The sequence below is a fragment of the Armigeres subalbatus genome, chromosome 1, assembly GCF_024139115.2.
Source record: "Armigeres subalbatus isolate Guangzhou_Male chromosome 1, GZ_Asu_2, whole genome shotgun sequence".
Classification (NCBI taxonomy): Eukaryota; Metazoa; Arthropoda; class Insecta; order Diptera; family Culicidae; genus Armigeres; species Armigeres subalbatus.
The window spans coordinates 242,929,649-242,952,435 of record NC_085139.1 but is presented as its reverse complement, the minus strand read 5'-3'; the positions used below and the strand labels follow the sequence as shown (position 1 = coordinate 242,952,435).

The following is a 22,787-nucleotide window of genomic DNA, read 5'->3' as shown; positions in this document are numbered from 1 at the left end:
GAACAGGGAATGTTAAATACGATTTGTTACAGAAAATATGGTGGGTGGGGGTCCTTCGAAATATTGTTACGCGTAACAAAATAAATGCATAGAGAAAAAATATTTAAAATTTTTAAAAAATGTTTACTTTCTTTAAAATAGCATAAAATAGATATACAATACATATTAATTTTTTGTACCATGCTTCAAATTTTACCAAAATTAAGATAAAAAAAAGCTTTTGTTACGCGTTACGCATTGGGGTGGGGGTAATTCTGAAAATTGTTACATAGTGTTCAAGGGGGTGGGGGGTTCTTAAAAACAACGTTTTTCGCGTTACGTAATATTTGAACAGACCCTACTATGTATAAAATCCACCCATCGGCAAGAATCTGATGGAAAATACAAATAAATTTAATGTCCCAAATAGAAATAAACCATTCATCGAATCGGTATAATATCATTCAGTTTCTATGGTTTCTATTCATGGAAACATAACCCGAATAGACCAGTGCATGATGACGTAGGTTGACAGTTCACAGAGCTATTTCACCAGGACTTAGCCTCCGGCGAAGCTCCCGATAAAATTGTTTCGTCACTTTATTCGCATGTAGATGTCTTCTGCGATTGATTTCATGCTGAATGCAAAGAATATCACTGAAATATGCGAATCACATCACTTTTAAACTAAAAATATGAAATATAATTTTCCCCTCATCGATTTTTCTTCTAACACCTTGTAAACAAGCTCTGTGAACTGTCAAAATAAGTGAGGTTAAGTTAGAGTTTGCATTGGTCTATAGAAAATACAATGAAGTAGAGTCCTACAAGAAGAGTAACGTCATGTGCCACGTTTGACAGGTCTCCTGCTCGTTTGGAACGCGCATTTGTATGGAACTGACAGACGATTCTGTTCCAATTCTGACACTTGACGACACTGTTATTATAGTCACTGTACAATGAAGTATAGTATCCCCCGCTTATATGGGGGACACACTTGAGGTATTCATATTTACCATGGTACAAAAATCTTGAAATGAGGACCATACCAATTATTGTCTTATTTGTCTTCATTTGAGTGATTAGATAAAGAATAATGAATAAGAAATAGAGAATAAAGAATAAAAAATAAAGGATAAAGAATAAAGAACAAAGAATAAAAAATAAAGAAAAAAGAATAAAAAATGAAGAATAAAGAATAAAAAATAAAGAATAAGGAATGAAGAATAAAGAATAAAAAAAGAAGAAGGGAGAAGGAAAAAAGATGCATTATTGAAGAAAAACATAGAAGATGGAAGAAAGAAAAAATAAGATAAAGATGGGTGAAAGAATAATAATGAAACAAGAAGAAGCAAGGAAGAAGGAAGGCAGAAGAAAGAAGGATAAAGATGGAGAAGGAAAAACAAAAAGAAAAAACAAGAATGAGGAAGATAAGAAAAGGAAGAAGGTAAAAGAAAGAAGATGGAAAAGGGAAAAAGGAAGGAAAATTTTAAGGAAGAAGAAAACAGGATGAAAGCAGGAAGAAAGATGAAGAAACAAGCGACAAGGAAGAAAAAAAAAGAATGAAGGAAAGATGAAAGAAAGAAAAGGAAATAAGGTTGAAAGAAGGAAGAAGGTAGAATGAAGAAAGAATAGAGGAAAAGGAAGAAGTAACTAGGAAGAAAAAACAAGGAAATAAAGGAAGGAAGAAAGAAGAAAACAAGGAAAAGAAAGAAGGCAAAGTAAGAAAGTAAGGAAAGAACTAAGAAGGAAGAAGATCGAAATAAAATGAAGGAAGAAACCAGAAAAAAAGTAGGAAGAAGAAAGAAGGAACAAGAAAGGCAAAAGAAGGAAGAGGGAAATAGGAACAACGAAGGAGGAATTAAGAAGGAAGAACTATGGAGGATGAACAAAGAAGAAAGAAAGTAGAACGAAGAATGAAGAAAGAAACAGGGAGATGGAACTATGAAGGGATGAAGAAGAAAGAAGGAAAAAGGAAGAAAAAATGGAATAAAAAAGAACGAAAAATAGAAAGGGAAACGAAAGTAGGAAGAAAAAAGAAAAAATAAAGAAAGAAAAAGAAGAAGGAGGAAGAATAAAGAATAAAATTAAAAAATTAAAAAGTAATCTTGGCAAGGATCAAAAAACAAATACAAGAACCAAGATCAATAAAGTCTTGTTCCTTTCTATGCTACCTCACATATTTTTGAGCTTCTTCTTCTTCTTCTTCTTATTGGCATTACATCCCCACACTGGGACAGAGCCGCCTCGCAGCTTAGTGTTCATTAAGCACTTCCACAGTTATTAACTGCGAGGTTTCTAATCCAGGTTACCATTTTTGCATTCGTATATCATGAGGCTAACACGATGATACTTTTATGCCCAGGGAAGTCGAGACAATTTCCAATCCGAAAATTGCCTAGACCGGCACCGGGAATCGAACCCAGCCACCCTCAGCATGGTCTTGCTTTGTAGCCGCACGTCTTACCGCATTACTGTATAGACTAAGAAAATAAGAATTCCGTGTTAAAATTAAAATACAACAAGAAGTCGCAAGAAGGTTGTGGATCATTTTAGTATGGGCCCCTATTAACGTCAAATGTGAATTCTTCCACTAAAATTGGTTTCTCACGATTTTTCAACCTTTTGATATTTCAGCCGTATGTGAGATTTTTACTTTTTCAGCCTTTCGTGTTCAGCCTTATGTGATTCAGTCTTTCGTCCATAAATATAAAAGTCACAGTTAGGAAATGGCACATAGGAATTCGGATACTGACGAAGAAATTAAACGCGCGAAATATGAGTGAAAATTGATTTTTATTCAGGATTTAGATTTTACAATGCTCACACAGTTGTTATTTTATTTCACCTCATGAACATAAATGAGAAAGAGGGATCATACCATTCATATTCATACGATGTGCATGTGAGCGAGTTTATACAGAAATCATAGTGTTTCTATTGTAAAGAGGTTGGAAGAAAGAAAGCTATTCGTATACATAGACAATTTTTCAACGAAAAAAAAAAGATTTTCATATGGAGTGATCAATCAATGAAATTCTATTGACTTGCCAAAAGTTGAACATGTTAAACTTTATTTTCGTTCAAATGAGCTAAAAAAAAGGTTCATTTCGCGTTCAAGTCAAGCGACTTGCTTAATTAATTTGTCAATCTGTTTTTCAACTGGATTACAAAAAAAAAGTTTGTAGTCTTTTATTTCAAGACAAAATTTTCAAAACGACTTATCTGCTTTTGTAAACAAAGCTTCAAACGACGATTTGACGAATCTGATAGCTCTCCCACGCAAACCAGTACCACCAATAGGTAGGTGAAGGTTTCCGCTACCTGTTGATGGTGTCAGTTTGCGTGGGAGAGCTATCAGATTCGTCAAATCGCCGTTCGAATAATTGTTTACAAAAGCAGATAAGTCGTTTTGAAAATTTTGTCTTGATTTAGTACACTAAATTAAGCCTAGGCGAATAACTTTCTTTTGTTAGCGTTGACTTTTTGTTATCTTAAGTTAAATTATTCAATATAACATCTATTTCCAAAACTTACATCTGTTGCGGTGCTCCGTAACCAGGGCCTTCGAAGAAAACTTCTTAGGACACATTCCGCACTCGAAAACCTGTTCCGGGCCATGTTTCTTGTCCACGTGCGTTTTCAGGGCCTCTGTACTTGTAAACCATTCGTCACATTTGTTGCATTGAAATTGGTTCGTGTTTGGGTTCAGGTGATTTTCCATGTGCTCGTAAAAATTTTCCCTTATGGAAAACTTCTTTTTGCAGCATAGCACGCTTGTTGACCGTCGGTGGGTTTTCATCGAATGGTTTTGCAGAAGATCGAACGTAGTATATGTCTTAGGGCAGTAACTGCATTCCAAGGCACCGTGCATTAAAGCGTACTTTTCAGCCTGTATCTTCTCTTCGGCAGCCTGTTTAGCCCGCACAGCCCTGACACAATGCCTCTTATGCAAGCATTTTCCTTTAGTTTTTTGCCCATTATCAGATTCTTCATCGTCTTCCTTGATATAGTAGTCATCGGAATAGTTGTTTCCTTTAATCTTTTCATATTCTGTCAGATCATCATCAATGACTATGTATGACCTTTTCAGGGTCGATGTACTGGAGCAGGGTTTTTCCAACTGTAACTGATTTGTACTCAGATGGGATTTCATGTGATTGTAGAATTTGCCGTGCTGATTATACTTCACTTTGCAGCATACCACGGTTGAATGCTTTCGGTGTAACTTCACGGAATGTTTCTGCAGCATATCAAATGTAGGATATACCTCAGAGCAGAAACTGCATTCCAAATGCAAAAGTTTTTCAGCATATGCATCGAGCTCCATCAACGCCTCCTGACTAAATGTGGGAGGCTCTTTACTAGCCGCGTTGCCGGCTGATTTGTTTCCAATATCTTGCCTGTCATCAGTTTCTTTGCACACTTCCATCACACTAAGACCGATCGAATTTTCATCATCATCATCATCAACTTTACCAAAAACGGTGACATTGTAATGTACTGTGTCATCTCCGTGCTGTATCTCTACGGTTGCGATTTCGATTACCTCTTCTTCCTTCTTGACCTCTACTTCCTGCATGACCTCTTTTTCCCGCTTGATCTCTTCTTCCTGCTTGACTTTCACTAACTGCATCGAATCAGCACGTTTGTTGGAGTGAATGCTTTCAATTTCACAATAAAATTGATGGAATTCATCTATTTTGGTCCAGCAAGTTCGACACAGGATGCCGTTGGAACTTTCGTCTTCCTAAAAATATGAAGAATTATACGTTGAAAACCTCGTTAATGTCCTTCGCTTCCCAATCCCCAACAAAATCTTGATCTAAGGCAAATGTTGTTTTCAAACTAGACTTGTTCCCATTTTTTGTATTTTGTGATGTGTATTTTTATGGCTTTAGGAAAGGTTTTTATACTATAGGCATAACGTACTCAGGCATTTTATTACCAAAGGAATAATGATTTGCTAGGAGTTAGATGTTGTTATAACATAGTATGTTATGTCTGGAGTATTTTGCATATTAACCTCCAGATTACAGTGTCGTCTATCAATAACAGAATTATATATTATTGAGTTATTTTCTCCTGCTCGGGATGTACTGCATTTAATTAGAATGAACACAAGCCTTGACACAAGCTATTTTATCTTGTGTAGGGTTAAAAAAAAATAAACTGAAGATATTATACTGCAGTTTGAACCTAAGGCCGATGACATAGTGACGCGTGTGCGTGCGCGAACGCGTTCAAGACAAAAGGAATCCTCTTGCTGATATTCTGCTTCACGAGTGCTTAGACGCGTTCGCGCACGCACACGCGTCACTATGTCATCGGCCTAATGGTTGCTAAGGAAGTTGCAGATCGTTGTGTCGTGCAATCGCAGCCTCACTCTTAGCGCCGTTAGTCGGCTGTCCAGACTCTTCTCCACGTGAGTGACGTGGATGTGCTCCTTCACTGCAATAGCAGTGCCTCTCATCGTGGGGTCCACCAGAGCGTTAATGAAAAGAGCTTCCAATGAATGATTAAATTTGTTATTATTATGTAATTCAGCTCTATGATTAAAGATTATGATTAATGATTTAATTATTTTTGACAATGATTAATGATTATGATTAATGATTGAATTATTTTTTGACAATGATTAACGATTACGATTAATGAATAAACCGTTTGGAGTATGATTAACGATTATCGATCGTGATTAAATGCTGACACAATATGTGTATGATTAATGATTAAAGATCGGTATGATTAATGATTATGAATAATCAAATTGAATGGTTTGCATATTGATCAATTATCAAGGAATATTTTTACCAAATAGGGTTATTGAAAGGTATGAAAATTAAATGATTATGATTAAAGATTAATGAATAAAAGCGATGTATGCAATGAATAAAATTGATGATTAATGAATACACTCAAAACAATTATGAATATGATTAGTGATTAATGATTAAGTGTAAAGTTCTATGATTAACGATTAGTGATTAATGATTGAATCATTTTTTTGTATGATTATGATTAATGAATAATGATTAAATAACCCATTATTCATTAATCATGATTAAATCTATGATTAATCACTAATGCTCTGGGGTCCACATTCGCGAAAACGACAAAGCCAGACAAGGGAAGTTGTTCGTTCTCGACTTCCTGGCAGACAAACGCTATCGAGGTTTCGGGTGCTTATGAAGGTTCGGAGTGCGCTCAGTTTTGTGGAGTTCGTGATCGTACCGATGCGATGGATTGTATGACGTGAAACCCATTTATGGAAGAAAGTCCACATCCTGCTCGTCGTCACCGTCGTTGCATGGCTGTTTCTTGTCTGGCTGGCGTCCTCGGCTTTGGCTACTTCTCGTCCATGTGTACGAATCGTCCGTATCGTTGCCGCCGGTTCGGTCTTTCGATCGATCCCATCGCGTTTGCTGGCTTTTGGAATATGTCAACCAAGACCACTTCAGCGGTATATGATTGAGTGCGCAACAACGACGATGAGCTGCGCGCGTTTTTTGCTTGCAACGAGCTAGGAGACACCGTTCGTGTAACTGACGGTTTATTGACCCAGACGGTTCGTTCCGACTCGCAGGCTGTGGCAGGTCGGAGAAAGTCTCCAGCGATGCTGATGGTGGAGCGACAAAACACTGACCTAGTCGTTTGGCGCTCGGAGGTATTACGCCTGTTGGGAATTGTTGGATATGGCACGACGATACAATTATCGAAAGCAACCTTCATTTTCGAAGCTTCAATAATGGAATTCATTTTATTACAAATTATACATAAAATAATGATCTTAACAGAAATTAACTAATAGTAAACAAAAGATCGCCAGGTAAGGGTGGTGTTCTTAGCTGGTAGTTCAGCCTGGGCACTGTTGTCCTTCTGACATCAGCTAGAGTGAGAAGGTACGTATCGAGCGTGCGGAGGCGCTGTATCACGTCAGCTATACCTAAGGTGGGAGCCCTACCAGCGCGATGTAGGTAACGCGACCCCAGCAAGGTAGCCTCTCAAATACCACGAAAAATGGAGATAGAAGAAAAAGAGGACGTTATTTTAAGGACTAAGGACTAAGGAAATAAGTACAATATGATTGGAAATTCGGTATCTGAAATGTCAGGACCCTAAATGAACCTGTACGAGTGAGCCTTCTGGCTCGTGAACTGCAGAAGATTGGAGTGAACGTGGCCGCTATTCAAGAAGTCCGGAGAACGTGTATTCCGAGCCGTGGACCCCACGACCCACACTGCATTCAAGTATAACATCTATCACAGTGGCGGGGGATGACGTGAAAATTGTAATCATAGTAAACGCTCAGGTCGGTCTTTTTCCGTCCCATAATCGGCACGCAGAGCCTTCACTCCGCTACCAATGACAACGGCCTACGGCTAGTAAATTTCGCTGCTGCCAGAGGGATGGCCATCAGTAGCACCTACTTTGCACGAATGAATATTCGAAAGCGCACCTGAAGACACCCAAATGGTGAAACTTGCAACCAGATAGACCATGTTCCGGTGGATGGACGCCATTTCTCGGATGTTATCGATGTGCGGACATTCTGATCACTACCTCATTCATTTATGTATGTTGGATAGCAAGCGAAGAGTAGTAGCATAGCAACCTAGAATAACAAATCATAGTGGGCATAAGTTTGTCTTAATAAAATATTTTCACTACTTCCAATGTAACACTCAACAAATCCAGACGTCTTTTCATTACCACTGCCTAATCAATAGGTTATGGGCCCAGGACATAATGGAAGTTAAGTTTTTCTTTGCATTTTCAAGAACGAAGTAGTTATCAAAATGTCCGAAGAGAAGCTGTGGTTATTCGACGGAAAATGCAAGAATCTCCTGATTCACCGGATCTCGGAAGACCAGCTGGAGTATGTTAAGGACAAGAAGACAGCCAAAGACGTTTGGGACGCCTTGAAGAATGCTTTTGAGCGCGTTGGGATTGCAAGCAAGATATTCCTAAAGAAACAATTCCAAGAGCTAAGGCTGGGTGAAGACTTTCTTGCTGCGATTCGACAAGGTTCTGCGAGAACTACGTGCAGCGGACGTTAATATGCAGGATGAAGATGTTGTGTGCCAGTTGTTACTAGCGCTTCCCAAGTCCTACGAAGCGCTTATTACGGCCCTGGAAACGATACAACCACAACAGCTGACATTGGAGTACGTAAGGAAGCAAATCCTGTAGGCAATGCGGAAGGTTCTAGCACAGAGAAACAGACGTCTCACTCAGAACATGTTCCATCGTTCACCTTTTTAACGGTTAATTCAATTTTATGTAGGTGGCCAATAGGCTACCGATGGCGCTTCCATCGATTTAGCTTGTGTTTGACGTTTGCGCACTACCGCCATCTGGTTGCCGCTTGACCACACACAGTGATTTTAGCATTGGGGGATAATGTTTTCGTGACGATGATTTTGATTGCATTTTGTTCTAAGTGAGACGTCTGTTTCTCTGTGGTTCTAGTGAATCGGCGTTTGCCGGTAAAAAACCAGGGTAGAAATATTTCAAAGTCAATGCAGTGAAAAACATGGATCTCAAAAAAATCATTTCCAACACCGACCATTCAATTTCGCATTCAGCCACTCACAAGTCGCTTTGACCGGCTGCTCAGTTCGCACCTTACCGTATGACTGTGAGTGGCCCATTTAAACGCGTGGTGAATTTTTTCAATTTGCTGGGTGAATGTGTACATTTTGCTGTGGTAAATTTCATCTTCGCGGCGCAGTGGGTGATGTGAGTTCTGTTGTTTACTTTCCTGCCTCTCCGGGAATGTGAGGTTGATTTCAAAGCAGGAAGAAAATAAAAAAATGATATAAAAAAACATCACCTTCATCCAGTGCTGCCGAATATTTACAACCCTGATTGACATCAGCTTACGTGAGTAACCAGAGTCCTACATCAGCACTGAAAGAGAAGAAAACGCCATATGAGGTATGGTATGGAAAGGAAACCCAACATCGATAAAATGCGAGTATTCGGTTCTGCAGCATACATCTGGGTGCCAAAAGAAAAACGCAGTAAGCTGGACTCCATGTCAGAAAAGAATATTATGGTTGGTTATACGGCGAACGGTTATCGAGTATGGGATCCACGGAAGCGTAAAATTACCATTGCACGAGATGTTGTATTCGATGAACAGCGAGGTGTTAGTGCCGCGTACCAAATTGCGTCAAAAATGTTCTTTATAGAAATGCAGAAGTTGACTTCGAACAAATTGGCTCTACACCGGAAGGATAAGTTACCAGCGAGCAGCATGAAGATGCAACGTCGGACGTAAATGAAGATTATCTAACATCTGATAAAAACGATGAGGCTGATGACACCACGCTCCCTTCGCAACCAGATAGTGTTGACGGTTCAACAGTATGTAACACGAGGCGCAACGAATGGGAGCGCAAACTTCCCGGTAAGTTTATTAACTTTATTACCGGTTTGAGAGCATCTACTGATCAAGATGATTCGACGCTGGCGTTTGCATTGAACGCTGAAACTTTTGTGGAAAACCTGCCGACCACAATTGACGGGTTGCGACGACGACGAAGCTATTGGATAAACTGGAAGGAAGTCATCACAAGCGAGTTGGAGTCGCTTAATAAAAACGAAACGTGGGAACTTGTCCCGAAACCACAAGGCAGGACCATAGCTGAGTGAAAATGGGTGTTCAAAATAAAAAGAGATGAAGCTGGGAACGTCGACCGATATAAAGGGAAGCCTCTATTCCACTCAACGCAGTCTCAACAATAATACCACCGTAAATCAACTCTTCGACGAATCATACTGCGTTTATCGGCAAGATAGGTCATCGTCTAACAGTAACAAAAGCACTGGAGGGGGTGTTCTGTTAGCCGTTCGCTCCTGCTTCAAATCTTGCTTAGTGAGTCCTCCTGAAAACTCGTCGGTTGAGCAATTGTGGGTCGCTGTAACTACTGCTGATGCCGCTCTCTTCATCTGCGTTCTTTACATCCCTCCCGATCGAATCAATGATGCGGAGTTGTTCGACAGTCACTTCGCTTCGCTTAACTGGGTGTTCTCGCAATTAGGACCAAGGGACAAAATGATTATCCTCGGTGACTTCAACTTGAGCACAATCAATTGGCAGCGCCATAAATCTGGATTTCTCTTCCCGATTGCATCGAGATTCCTGATCGGCCAGACGTCTCCTTTGCTGCTTGACCCGTACGGCACAGCTGGACTGAACCAGATGAATGATGTGGAAAATGAAAACAACCGAATACTTGGCCTGCTTTTCATCAGCAACGAACTCCGCGGGAGCTGTTCGGTTATGCAGGCCCCATCACCGCTCGTCAAGATTGTCAGACATCATCCTCCCGTCCAGATGCAACTCAAGATAAAACCGCTCCATAACTTCCACGAGCCGTCTGAAAGCATTTCATATGACTTTTACAAGGCCAATTTTAACGGGATGAATGCCTTTCTTGCTCAAGTTGACTTGGATACGGCTCTTCGAGATTCTGACGTCAACCTAGCTGCTTCGACCATGTCAAACATACTACTTTACGCCATCGACCAGTTTGCTCCCGTGAGATCCACACCAGAACCGGTCAAACCAGCCTGGTCTAACGCTCATCTCAAAAATCTGAAAAGAGTCAAACGCGCGGCCATCAGACAACACTGCAAGTATCGTACGGACTCTACAAAAGCTAGCTATATCAAGGCCAACTTCAAATATCAGCAACTCAACGATCATCTTACGCCTAATCTAACGCCTTTCAAAATCGTTTGCAAAGTCGTCTCAGGAATAATCCCAAAAGCTTTAGGCGGTACGTCAACGAACAACGGAAGGAATCTGGATTTCCCCCCAACGATGACTGTTGGTTTATGTGAAGCCCAAACTACCAACGACATTTGGGCTTATTCTACGGAGTGACGTGAGATTGCTCGAATGACATGAGAAGAGTCGTATAGCCCGATTTGAATAACATGGTCACCTCACATGAGAATTGCTAAAATCGACTCACCTCACGTCACTCGACTCGTAGAATATGCCCAATTGCTTACTTGTTCTGTACTCAATTCAGTAGTGTATTTACTAATGAGTATCTCGACCCGCAAGATGTAGTTATTGCCACGAGGAATGTTCCCAGTCTTCCTGCGGCTAGACAGCCATTGGTCATCACAAACGACTCAATAATAGCTGCCAGTAAGAAGTTGAAATCCTCCACGGGATGCGGCCCAGACGGTATCCCATCGGTTGTTATTAAACGAAACCATCCAACACAAATCTGTCCCCTTTGCTCTACGACATTTGAGATGGAGAGACCCAGTCAACCTTCCCAGCTATAGTAACCGTTGCATGCTCATCAATCTCGATTCGCTTGAGGCAAGACGTAATGTGGCTAAAGCTTGCTTCATCGGGGACCTTTTACAGGCAGACATCGACTGCCAAACGCTTCTTAGCATGCTGGACATCAACACACGCCGCCGTAACCTCCGAACGCACTCGTTCTTCAATCTTCCTGCATCCAGAACTAACTATGGGCTACACGAGTCCATACACACTTTTTTTTTTTACCGGGATCTCAGCAAAATATTGAACTTTTACCGAGATTCGCACAGCCGTGCCCCAGCAAACATGTTTTTGCCGAGATTTCTGTCAAAATTGCTGAAAATCAGCAAATATTTTGCCGAAAATCAGCTAACAAACGCCATTTTTGCTGAAATATCAGTTTTTTATTACGCTGGCGCTGTTGCAGAGCAAACATAAAATACGTGTGGAAGGTTTGGTTGTAAGGAATGGAATAATTTATTAGGAAAAAATAACAAAGATGGTTTCTAGCAAACGTTACTAAACACCCGGTATCTTGGATCGCTCGTCCAGCTAACACTCCTCCTCGAGTAGTCCAGATTTCACTCCGGCGTTCGTTCGGTGAGTGACCAACTTTCTTTTTTGTAGTGGTTTGGTCAACATATCAGCAATCATAGTTTCTGTAGGGCAATAGATAAGTTTGATAAGCTTATTCTTAACCAGATCTTTGACGAATTCGAATTTGGTATCCACATGTTTGGATCTCCTCTCTAACTTCTCGGTTTTAAGTTGTTGGATTGTACTTTGGTTATCTTCATACAGTATTATTTCAGCTACTTCATTGAAATCTAGCATCATTTTACGAATCCATAAAAGCTCCTGACTTGCTTCGGCAACTTCTATAAATTCTGCTTCAGATGAAGAAAGCGCCACACATGTTTGTTTCTTTGCACCCCAACTGATTGCTCCTCCTCCGAAGAATATTATGTAGCCTGTGTTCGATTTTCGATCGCGATGATCTCCTGCCCAGTCAGCATCTACGAAGGCAGTCATGTTTGACTCATCTGTTCCTAAATGTAATTCATGTTTGGCCGTTGTTACAAGGTATCGCAACACTCGTTTTGCTTCCGTCCAATCCTCTGCCCTTGAGGAACTAACTTTGCGGCCCAGTAAGGAAGTGCTGATGGCTATGTCCGGCCTTGTATCCACAGCAACGTAGAGCAATCCGCCAATTAAACTCAGATATGAATTGTTATTGGGTAAAAGATCACTCTCCTCCTCCTTTGCTCGAAGGTAGCCGGGTTCCATAGGTATGGCTGATGGTTTCGCCTTGTCAAGACCAAAACGTTCTGCTAATCGCTGAATATAATTTTGCTGATTGATTACAAAACCTCCTCCTGAACATTGATTGACTTGAATTCCGAGATAGTGGCGTACATCACCGAGTGGATTAACTTTGAACCTTGAAGAAAGAGATTTGAGAATCGCTTCATATTCTTCCAAAGTGTTACATACAATTAGCATGTCATCGACGTATAGTAGTATGAATGTTTGCTGATTTTCATTGTTGATTTTAATGTACAAACAGGCATCGGAATTTGATTGGACAAAGCCGAGCCGTTTGAAAAAATTATCAATGGTTTTGTTCCAAACGTGTCCAGCCTGTTTCAAGCCATATAAACTTCGCTTCAGATGACAAACTGTATCAGAACTGCCTGTTTCATATCCTTTAGGTTGCTTCATGAATACGTCTTCAGATAGAACACCATTGAGATATGCATTCTTGAAATCTACGTGCTTTACCAACAATTTTCGACGGGCAGCAACAGTAAGCAGCATCCGAAAAGTAGTATGCCTTGCAACTGGAGCAAAAACTTGGTCATAGTCCATGCCAAACTTCTGTCTGAAGCCTTGAACAACTAATCTTGCCTTGTATCGAGAAATTCGACCATGTTCATCTAGCTTGCGCTTATACAACCACCTACATCCGATGGCCTTCTTGCCTTCAGGTAACGTTGTGTATTCCCATGTTGAATTCTGCATTAGTGACATGAACTCTTCATCCATTGCTGATTCCACAATTCACTATCATCACTAGAACAAGCTTCGTCGTAGGTTTGTGGCTCGATTATTTTCACCAAATTACTTGAAGTCTTGTATCGTGCCGGTGGAACTCCCTTATTACATCGCTCAGACTTGCGTGTTGTGGTACAGGTAGTATCTTCATCACACGAATCAAAATCATCGTCTTCATCAGTGCTTTCATCGTTATTTCTATCAGCAATAGGTTGAAGCGCGATCGGCAATTGTTTCATAGGCTGCAAAGGTTGTAACGCATCTTCGACAGTTTCCTCCAATATCGGGACATCTTCACTAGCATGGATATATTATATTCTTCTTCTACGAATCTTGCATCTCGGCTGATCACCAGTTGATTTGTGGAAACATCGACGAACCGGTACGCTTTGTGGTTGTTTGAATACCCAACAAATGTCATTTGTCTCGACTTCTCAACCAACTTCCGTCGTTTTTCTTTAGGGATGTGAACAAAAACTTTACACCCAAAAACTCTGAGATGCTTGACGTCAGGTTTCTTACTCCACCAGGCCTCGTATGGAGTAACATCAGAGATCGATCTGGTTGGTAAAAGGTTCTGTAGATATACCGCTGTATTTGCTGCTTCTGCCCAGTACCGCGTTGGAAGTTTGGAATCAATTAACATACAACGACACATTTCTATAATATATCTGTTCCGTCTTTCCGCCACTCCATTTTGCTGCGGTGAATACCCAGCTGTGAACTCAGCATGAATTCCTTTCTCTCGGTAATATGTCATCAGCCGTTCGCTTGAGTATTCCCCTCCTCGGTCGGATCTGATCCGCTTGGGGTATCGTCCAAATTGTGTTTTCACGTATGCCGAAAATTCTATTATTTTGCTTGGTACTTCAGACTTACATTTCAACAGGAAAATCGTGCAGTATCGGCTGTAATCATCTACAAGTGTAAGGATGTAACGTTTACCACTCACCGACTTAACTTCCAACGGTCCATATACGTCAGAGTGAATAAGATCCATAGAAGCTGTCGTCTTTGTCTCTGATGTCTTGGGAAATGATGTTCGAGATTGCTTCCCCTTCAGACAACATTCACATCCTGTACAAATTCCACAATCAGATACCTTCATTCCGTTGACAAGGCTTTTTCGCAAAATCTCAGATAAAGCTTCCGCATCACGATGCCCAAAGCGCCGGTGCCAAGTGTGTTGACAATCCCCTCGATGAACATCGCCGTTGGATGCACAAGCTTGATCACTACATTGCTTGATGCGATATAAACACCCCGAATTCACAGCTTCTGCGATTGTCTTGCCATTGATCAGTATCAAGCATTTCGTTTCCTCGAATTTCAGTTCAGCTTTTCTTGTAGTGAGAACAGGAACCGACAACAAATTTGCGGCTAACTTTGGCACGTAGAGTACTCCATTCAAGCGTATCATGGTTATGTTACCATTCTCATCGCTACACTTGATAACTCCGCTGCCAGATCCCTCAACTGTGAGATTCCGTCCATCAGCTAGCTCAACATTTCCTGTCGCGGGAACTATTTCTTCAAAGAATTTACGGCTTGACGTCATATGAGAACTGGCTCCGGAATCAACAATCCAGTCTTCCGAATCATGTCCTTCGCTAATTATTAGTGCGTACATTTCACCCTGATTGCCAAGAGCCGTTTTTGCATTTTGCTTCTTCTCCGTTCTCGACTCTTGCTTCCATCTGCATTCCCGTTGCTTGTGACCTGTCCGCTTGCAATTATGGCATAATATCAATTTACGGTTCACAAAGCCCCTCAATGCCGATCCACTGGAAACATTACGAGCATGCTTGTTTACTTCATCCAAAAGCTTTTCACGTATTAAGTTCAAGGTTAACGCATCATCCGAACGTGTTTCTAATGCGGTCGTTAAGGCATTGAACGACTTCGGCAGTCCTCGCAGTATGAAAGCCACCATAGTGTCTTCGCCTAGATCCTTCCCTGCACTGCAGAGTTTCGTGTATAGGTCTTCCATCTTGTTCAAATAATTATCCATATCTTCGCCATCGTTATAACGAGTTTCACACATTCGCTGTAGTAAAGAAACCCTCGTGGTAAGTGTTGCTTTTTGATGGTGTTTTGCTAATGCTTCCCATACTTCCTTGGCTGTCAGATGTGCTCGAATTACGCCATACTGATTCTCTTCCAACAGGAGCAATATGGTAGCACGAGCCTTTGCATCACCTTCTGTCCACGCCTCAGGTATGCCATCAGCCTGACCTGCTACCGGAGCTGGTGACCCGTTCTTAATATACGTCCACAGTCCCTCTCGGATCAGCAGTGCTTCCGTTCTTAACTTCCACGTCTCATAATTTGAATTATTGAGCTTCGTAGCATTGACGCTTCTCAGATCCATATCTATCGCAGATATAGGCTCTAACGTTCAATAGAGAAATACTGTGCTCAGGCCCATAACCTGTTGCAGAGCAAACATAAAATACGTGTGGAAGGTTTGGAAAAAATAACAAAGATGGTTTCTAGCAAACGTTACTAAACACCCGGTATCTTGGATCGCTCGTCCAGCTAACAGGCGCACGGCTGTGCGGATTTTTGCCGAGCTGCAGAAATAAAAACTGATTGTGTACGAAGTATGTCTCGCCTATTCAATAGATGTTATTCTGTGTTTAATTTTAATGTGTCACGAGAAACTAATAAGTGCAATTTCAGACGTGTTTTATGTTAATCTTGACAATACTAATGGTTGTAGGTCATTTGGCCTAAAGTCGTTTGGCCTAATGACGTTTGGCATAAGGCCGTTTGGCCTAATGGTCATTTGGCCTAAAGTCGTTAGGCCTAATGGTTGTTTGGCCTAATGGTTGTTTGGCCTAATGGTCGTTTGGCATAATTTGGAAAACGTAAATTATTCTTTCAAGTAAAATATGTGAAAATGTTAATATTTTATTTATTGCCGATTTCACCAATTTGAAGAGTTATGTGTAGATTGTGATTTGCCCGCTTCTTTTTCTCACACCCACTCTCATTTCGGGTTGATCGATTTTTGTTACTGAAATTTACCCAATTATAACCCATTACTCGTTAGTCACATGTAAGCGTGTACACTAAATCGATTCCCGCCATGATTTGACGTCTATTTGTTTTCAGATTGGGCACTCACACTCAAATATTATACACGGAAAATCAAACTTTTTTGAGTGTATTGAGTGTGAGAAAAAGATGACTGTGAGAAAAAAAATCTCGCAGAACTCTTATAAAGTGCAAAAAGCGCAATAATGCTACTATTATTGGTGTATAACAACATTATCCGATAGTCATCGTTTGGGTTCACCCTCTAAAAATATAGGCAAAAGGCACAACACACTTAGATAGGGCATGAGATTTCGTTCATGCTCGAAATTGGTTTTTGATTGACATGTCGAAGTTCAGTTTTGGCGAATTCCAACTTCTGGCTCCATTCCAATGAATTTCGGCCACCGGGGGGAGCACCTTGTTGGCATGATTTTCGAGGAGTCGATTCGCCTCATCAAGGAGAAAAACTCCACCCCTACATGGTTCCGTTTTCTCGATAAAGCTAGTAGCTCGTTTGCAGATGGTATCAACGATGAGTAGCTTGAAGGGCAACCTCCCACTTTCTACGCATGTAGCATCAGAAGGTGTCGAAGGCAACAGGCCGGAGGTAATCCTAATTGCTTGATGATATACGGGTGCGAGTGCTGTTGTCAAAGCGTCGGTTGATAGACAGGTGCCGTAGAGTAATCTGCTGTTGATGATTGCTTCGGATACTCGTAACCGTACATCGCGGTTGCTCATTTGATGACGTTTTGATAAGGTGCGTAAGAGATTCAAACGTGGTTTACAATTTTGTTTTACTTGCTTGAAATGATCTTGGAATGTAAGACGGCGATCCAGATAGACACCCAGTACTCGAATCGATTTTTTCAAAGGGATTGTTTGTCTATTGACGCAGACCGTTGAACGCATGGGACGATGAGACGAACTGCAAATGTGCATTATAGCACTTTTATCGGTGGCGATATCGAAACCTTCTTCGTTTGCCCATTTGGCAACAGCGTTCACAGCGGCTTGGAGCTTGCGCCGCAAAGCTTTCTCAGTTGAACCCATAGCTATGAGCATGATGTCATCTGCATATACGAAGATGTATATTTCTTTCGGAAGGTTAACGAAGATTCCATTAATTGCCACCAGAAAGATCGTGACGGCAATGACAGAGCCCTGTGGGACCCCAGTATCCTCAGCAAAACATTTCGAGCGGTGGTTGCCAACACAAACTTGGAAGGTTCTTTTACGGAGGAAGTTTCGTAGGAAGTGGAGAATGTGTCCTGATAGACCCCATTTCCTGAGCTGCTGTATAACACCGGGTGTCCAAGCTCGATTGTAAGCTTTCGCCAGGTCCAATGTGGCAAGCTCGATGTGTTGATCCTCGGATTTGGCATCATGAAGAACTTGACTAAGAGTTGCAAAATACGTACCCGTTCCGTGGCCGGAGCGAAAGGCGTGCTGCCTGTGGTCGAGATACCCATTAGATTCGAGAAAGTGGATGAGCCGACGATTTATCATTCTCTCCATAACTTTGCTGATGCAGCATGTCAATGATATCGGTCGAAAGCTTTTAGGTGTTCTTGAAGACAGTCCATGTTTCGGGATAGGGATTACAAGGCTGTGGTTCCAGTTTTGTGGTAGGGAATTGTCGGACCATTCCTTGTTTAACAGTCGTAATAGAGTCGCCTTTCCATTGGGAGTGAGATGCTTCAGGGTTGGGTAGCCTATTTCGTCTGGTCCGGCAGATTTGCCTTTGCACCTGGATAGCGCCATTTCTAGCTCATTTAAACGAAACGGTTCGTTAATTGGCAGGCACGTTGTATCGGTCGGGATGAGCATTTTGTCCAAATCATCTATGGTGGCATTTTTCCGATGGATGAAAACATCGCTATATGTATCGAAGGATGAGAGAGATGAGAAGTACAGACCAAGCTCATCAGCTATGATGGCAGGGTCGTGGGTGAGTACACCTTCAAGGTGGATTGCCATACCGCGAGCTTTACGTTTCCCACTGAGAGCATTAACCCTTCCCCATAGCTCTGTCGTCGATTGATTGCTGTTTATTCCATCTAGGAAATTCTCCCAGCTGCGATCTTTAGCATCCCGTATAATTTGTCGGCATTCGTTTCGTTCGTCACCGACACGCCAGAGCAGCCGATTTACGATACCAGGGCTTGCTAGTGATACGTCGACTGCAGATTCACGATGGCCACTAGTGAAGGTTATGGAACCGTCATTGAGTGGTACCAAATCTAGTGCTTCGGCGGTCTCTGCTAATGTGATTCCTCTCGCATTCGAAATGGGACTCCCCCACGAATTATGATGTCCGTTAAAGTCTCCTAAGACTAATGTTGGTCCTTGTATGGATTTCAGTACCTGGAGGATTTGGTTTCGTAGGTCTGGTATCTTTCCGCATGGTAAGTACACACTCGCTATCGATACGGGAAACGGATAATTAATTCTCACTGCTACGATTGTAAACTTGTGTACAACTGGATACTAGAGTATTGGAATGATGCCAGGACTCCTATAGCCACCGAGTGATAGATGTTTGCGTTACTTTTATATACCCAACGGTACTTTCCTCCTAGCGATCGGTTGAGTCTATCTACACTGGAACGGTGGACTTCTTGTAAGGCCAGGACGACTGGCGGATTATTTTGGATGAGCCATTCAAGGTCGCTGATATTGTTGTTGAAACCATTTATGTTCCACTGTAGTACGAATGGGGAAGCTGCGATTGCGTTACGTGGGTTTGACGATCTGTTGGAGGTCCTTAGTTCTGCCTCGGAAGCGAAGTTTTTTATAATGTTGGCGACGGGAATATGCCTAGAGGAACCAGCTGAAGGTACGGCGGCGGGGCCGAACCTAAGCAGTTGGTCACGGTCGTAAGCTGCTGCGATGGAGTTGACGGTTGATAATGTCCTAAATCTTGCGGGTGGTTGGTCTTTTCTTCCTCTAGTTCTACTTCTTCCAAAATGCTTGGGATGTAGAGAATGGTTCGCCAGTTCCGGTGGTGATTCAGTTTCCGAACCGGCGGGTCCTCCATTGTCCCGAGGGGGTTCCGGATGGGTTGTGTTGCTGGGATGATGAGTGTCGAATTGTAAAAGTATTTCGGTGATTGAGCGACCAGTATTATCTTCTTTTGCAGAAAGCGTAGTTTTTTTATGCATTTCGGGGCCCATGGCAAAAATGAGAGTATGATGTTTCGAAAAACAGAGGATCAGTATAGAAATTACTGGAGGCGTTTCTTCTTCATTCCGACATGCAGTCGTCGCCGCTGTAGGTGGAAACGTCAGCGTAGATGTCACTGTCGGAAGTGAGAGCTTTAATTTTCCTTTGACTGGAGGAGTCATCCGAGTCAGTGGGAGGGTGGTCTCTTTTTGGGGTTCTCTCTTCAGTAGTTGTATAGCAGGCAATCGGGCTGGTGTCACTTTCGTACATTGGGGTAGGTTTCCAGTCCTTCTTCGGCTTCGTGTCCTTTTTCGGTGCGGACTCGTTCTTCGAGTTGTCGGCGGTCCAATCTTGCTTCTGCCGCTGCTGTTTGTCAAAGATTGTACGGAGTACCTTGACTTCTTTTTCCTTGCGCTCCAGTTTGGTCTCAAGATTGGTTACTTTTGAGACCAGGTCTTCGATTGTACCGTGCTTGCGGACGAGTGAAATACGGGAGCCACTCTGCAGGGCTGTTTCAAGGCACGAATGCGTTCATCTTTCTGCTTCATTGCGGATGTAAGATTTTCTAGCTTTTGTAGCAGGTCTTCGATCATTTCATTATCGGATAGCATTTTGCTCGATTCAAGAATCTCGATCCTTTTGTTCTTCCTTTCCATCTCATGTTGAAGTTTGTCCACCTTAGAGGATAATTCGGTAATTGTCTGGTCTTTTCCTGCTGCTGTAATTTTGGAGTAGCTGTTTTGTCTGTGAGTTTGGTCGTAATGACGTTTGGCTTGCGGGTAGGATATACCCAAATTAACCCGAATTCGTTGGATCTCGGTTTCCTTGCAATACGTTGGGCATCTTTTACTGGATAGCGGATGGTTGTGTTGGTCGCAGCGTTTACAGAAATCTTCTGCAGCACATTTAGTTTCCTTGTCAACGGCATGTTCTTGCGAGCAAGTTCCACAGGTAGGTTTAGGTTGTTTACAACGTTTGCTAGTATGTCCGAACCCCCAGCAATTGTAGCATTGCATGGGGGTGGGATAGTATGGACGAGTTTTGCACCTGATCCAGCCAAAATCCACGTGAGAGGGAATCACGGTTCCACTGATTGTGAGAATAATCGTTGACGTGTTTTCTTCTTTGTCTCCAACTCTTCGTTTGATACGACGAATGCTTCGGACACCTTGGTTAGCAAGACCTTCCAGGACAGTTTCATCATTAAGACTTGAAACAGAACTGCAGTTGACAACACAGCGAGAGGTGTTGAGAGTTGGGTGCTCGGAGATTTTAATTTCAGTTCCATCTGATAAAGAAGTCAGCTTCAGCAGTTTTGCTACCTGTGCTGAGCTGCGAACTTTAATGCGTATGTTATTCCTCTTTTCCTTCCGGGAAGGCTCCGTCTATTTTCGTACCCACGCACATTTCAACAGATTTACGTAGCAGGAAAGGGTCGCTTGGTAGTGATCCATTGCAAGCTTCCAGTCTTAGGACTTGGATTGCTCCAGATGTTCCATTTTTGTCCAGATAGCTTGGCAGTCGTGCACCAGCAAAGTCTCCATCGAAGAAATTAGTTGGACCTCCACCTGGATCACTGATGGGGGGAAAGGCATCCGGTGCCAACTCCATGGTTGGCAATCCGGTGAAATTAGTCGGAAAGACTGTCTCCCCTCAGCAGAAAAGTATTTCAGCTATGCCAACTATCAACTATGTTCACTTTTGTGGTTGAAGTTCAGAGGTACTCCACTTTACGGTATCACGAAAACAACACTGTTCGTTTGACGTTTGCAGCTGGCAATTAGAAAAAAGCACACTCGCGTTGCGTCAAGTATTTTGGTTGAAAAACGACTGCAGTTCCCGGTAAAACGTCGGAAGCAGGAACACGCGGACAGATTTATGTGCAGGGCACTGAGAACCGATGGTAGCGATCTCCACGATTGGCGAGAAAAGTGAAAAAAGCACCTCGAATATACGTAAACAGTGGCACATGTAGCAAGAACAAAAGCTTCTGTTCGCACCGAGATCTAGCTGTCGACTGAGTGGTTCTTCTTTCTTTTGGACTCCTTGATGGCCATCTTCTGACATGCATCGCTTGAGCAGAACCATTTTTTCGGCAAATTACCCTCGGTGACACTCACACGATACTCATCATACGTTGACGGGCCACATATTTCGCAAGGCGTTTCCGTGAGATTTAAGACCGTTTTGTCCTTCATGAATTCGGTACCGGATTGCATGTTGCAGGCACTACAAACTCATTGAACACTGTACTTATTTTAGTTTTTTTTAGATTTTTTAAAGTTTTTTGAGCAGAAAGCTCCCACCCCCCGACTTAGACGGGTTGTTCTACACCCGGAAAATAGGCAATTAACCTTGGTTGAACCTTATATCTGAGAGAAAAACCGTTCTCACGCTCCCTAATGAATATGATCATATTAAGAAATCTATGGCTCTGTTAAGTTGATTTATACGACATCTGAGCCTATCAAACAAACGAAATAGAAAAAATGCTAGAGAGTTAGAGTTGTTCAAAATCTTACATGATTTCGTAAAGTTTTTCAGAACTGTATAAAGTAGGTATTTAATATTGATTTGATACCCAGTTCATTCCCGCTCCTTAATGTTGAGCAACGGTACAAAAGCTGTTCAAATCCTGGCCCGAAATAATGCACTTTTCATATAGATCTAATGCTAAGCTAAAGCTAAACTAAGCTCTATATCTATATACATAAAAATGAATTTCTGTCTGTCTGAACCTTATAGACTCCGAAACTACTGAACCGATCGGCGTAAAAATTTATATGCAGAGGTTTTTGGGGCCGGGGAAGGTTCTTAAGATGGTTCGAGACCCATCCCCCTTTCGGAAAGGAGGGCTCCCATACTAATGAAACGGAAATTTCTGGATAACTCGAGAACCAATCAGTGAATAAATCAATTTTAGGCGAAACGAAGTTCGTCGGGTCTGCTAGTAGAAAATAAAAAAAATCCCGAGCATTACAGCAATCAGTAATAAGGACCGTAACTTACTTTGAACCATAAATGCTTGGCCACAGCATTCTGTGCTGCTCTGCTACTGGCGATGGAGATCGATCCGTGGGACGTTGCACTTTTCGTACACGTAAGACAACTGGACATTTTTACATCCAAATTCCACTTATTTTTCACCAGTTTTAAAAGTTTCGATTCACGGTCCTTCTTGCGTGAAAAGTTTACACCCGAAATCGATAAACAAAAAAAAAGTCAGACAAAAATCCTAAATATAAACAAA

At 41.9% G+C, this 22,787-nt stretch overlaps 1 protein-coding gene across 1 annotated transcript; it reads right to left on the bottom strand.

Moving 5' to 3' along the window:
- Positions 1 to 3,482: 3,482 nt before the first annotated feature.
- Positions 3,483 to 22,769, bottom strand: LOC134206169 (zinc finger protein 2-like). The gene is made up of 2 exons (XM_062681861.1): positions 22,547 to 22,769; positions 3,483 to 4,729 (listed from the first exon to the last, which is right to left on the bottom strand). The coding sequence occupies exons 1-2, from the start codon at positions 22,652 to 22,654 to the stop codon at positions 3,500 to 3,502; spliced, it is 1,338 nt and encodes a 445-aa protein (XP_062537845.1). The 5' UTR covers positions 22,655 to 22,769; the 3' UTR covers positions 3,483 to 3,499.
- Positions 22,770 to 22,787: the final 18 nt, after the last annotated feature.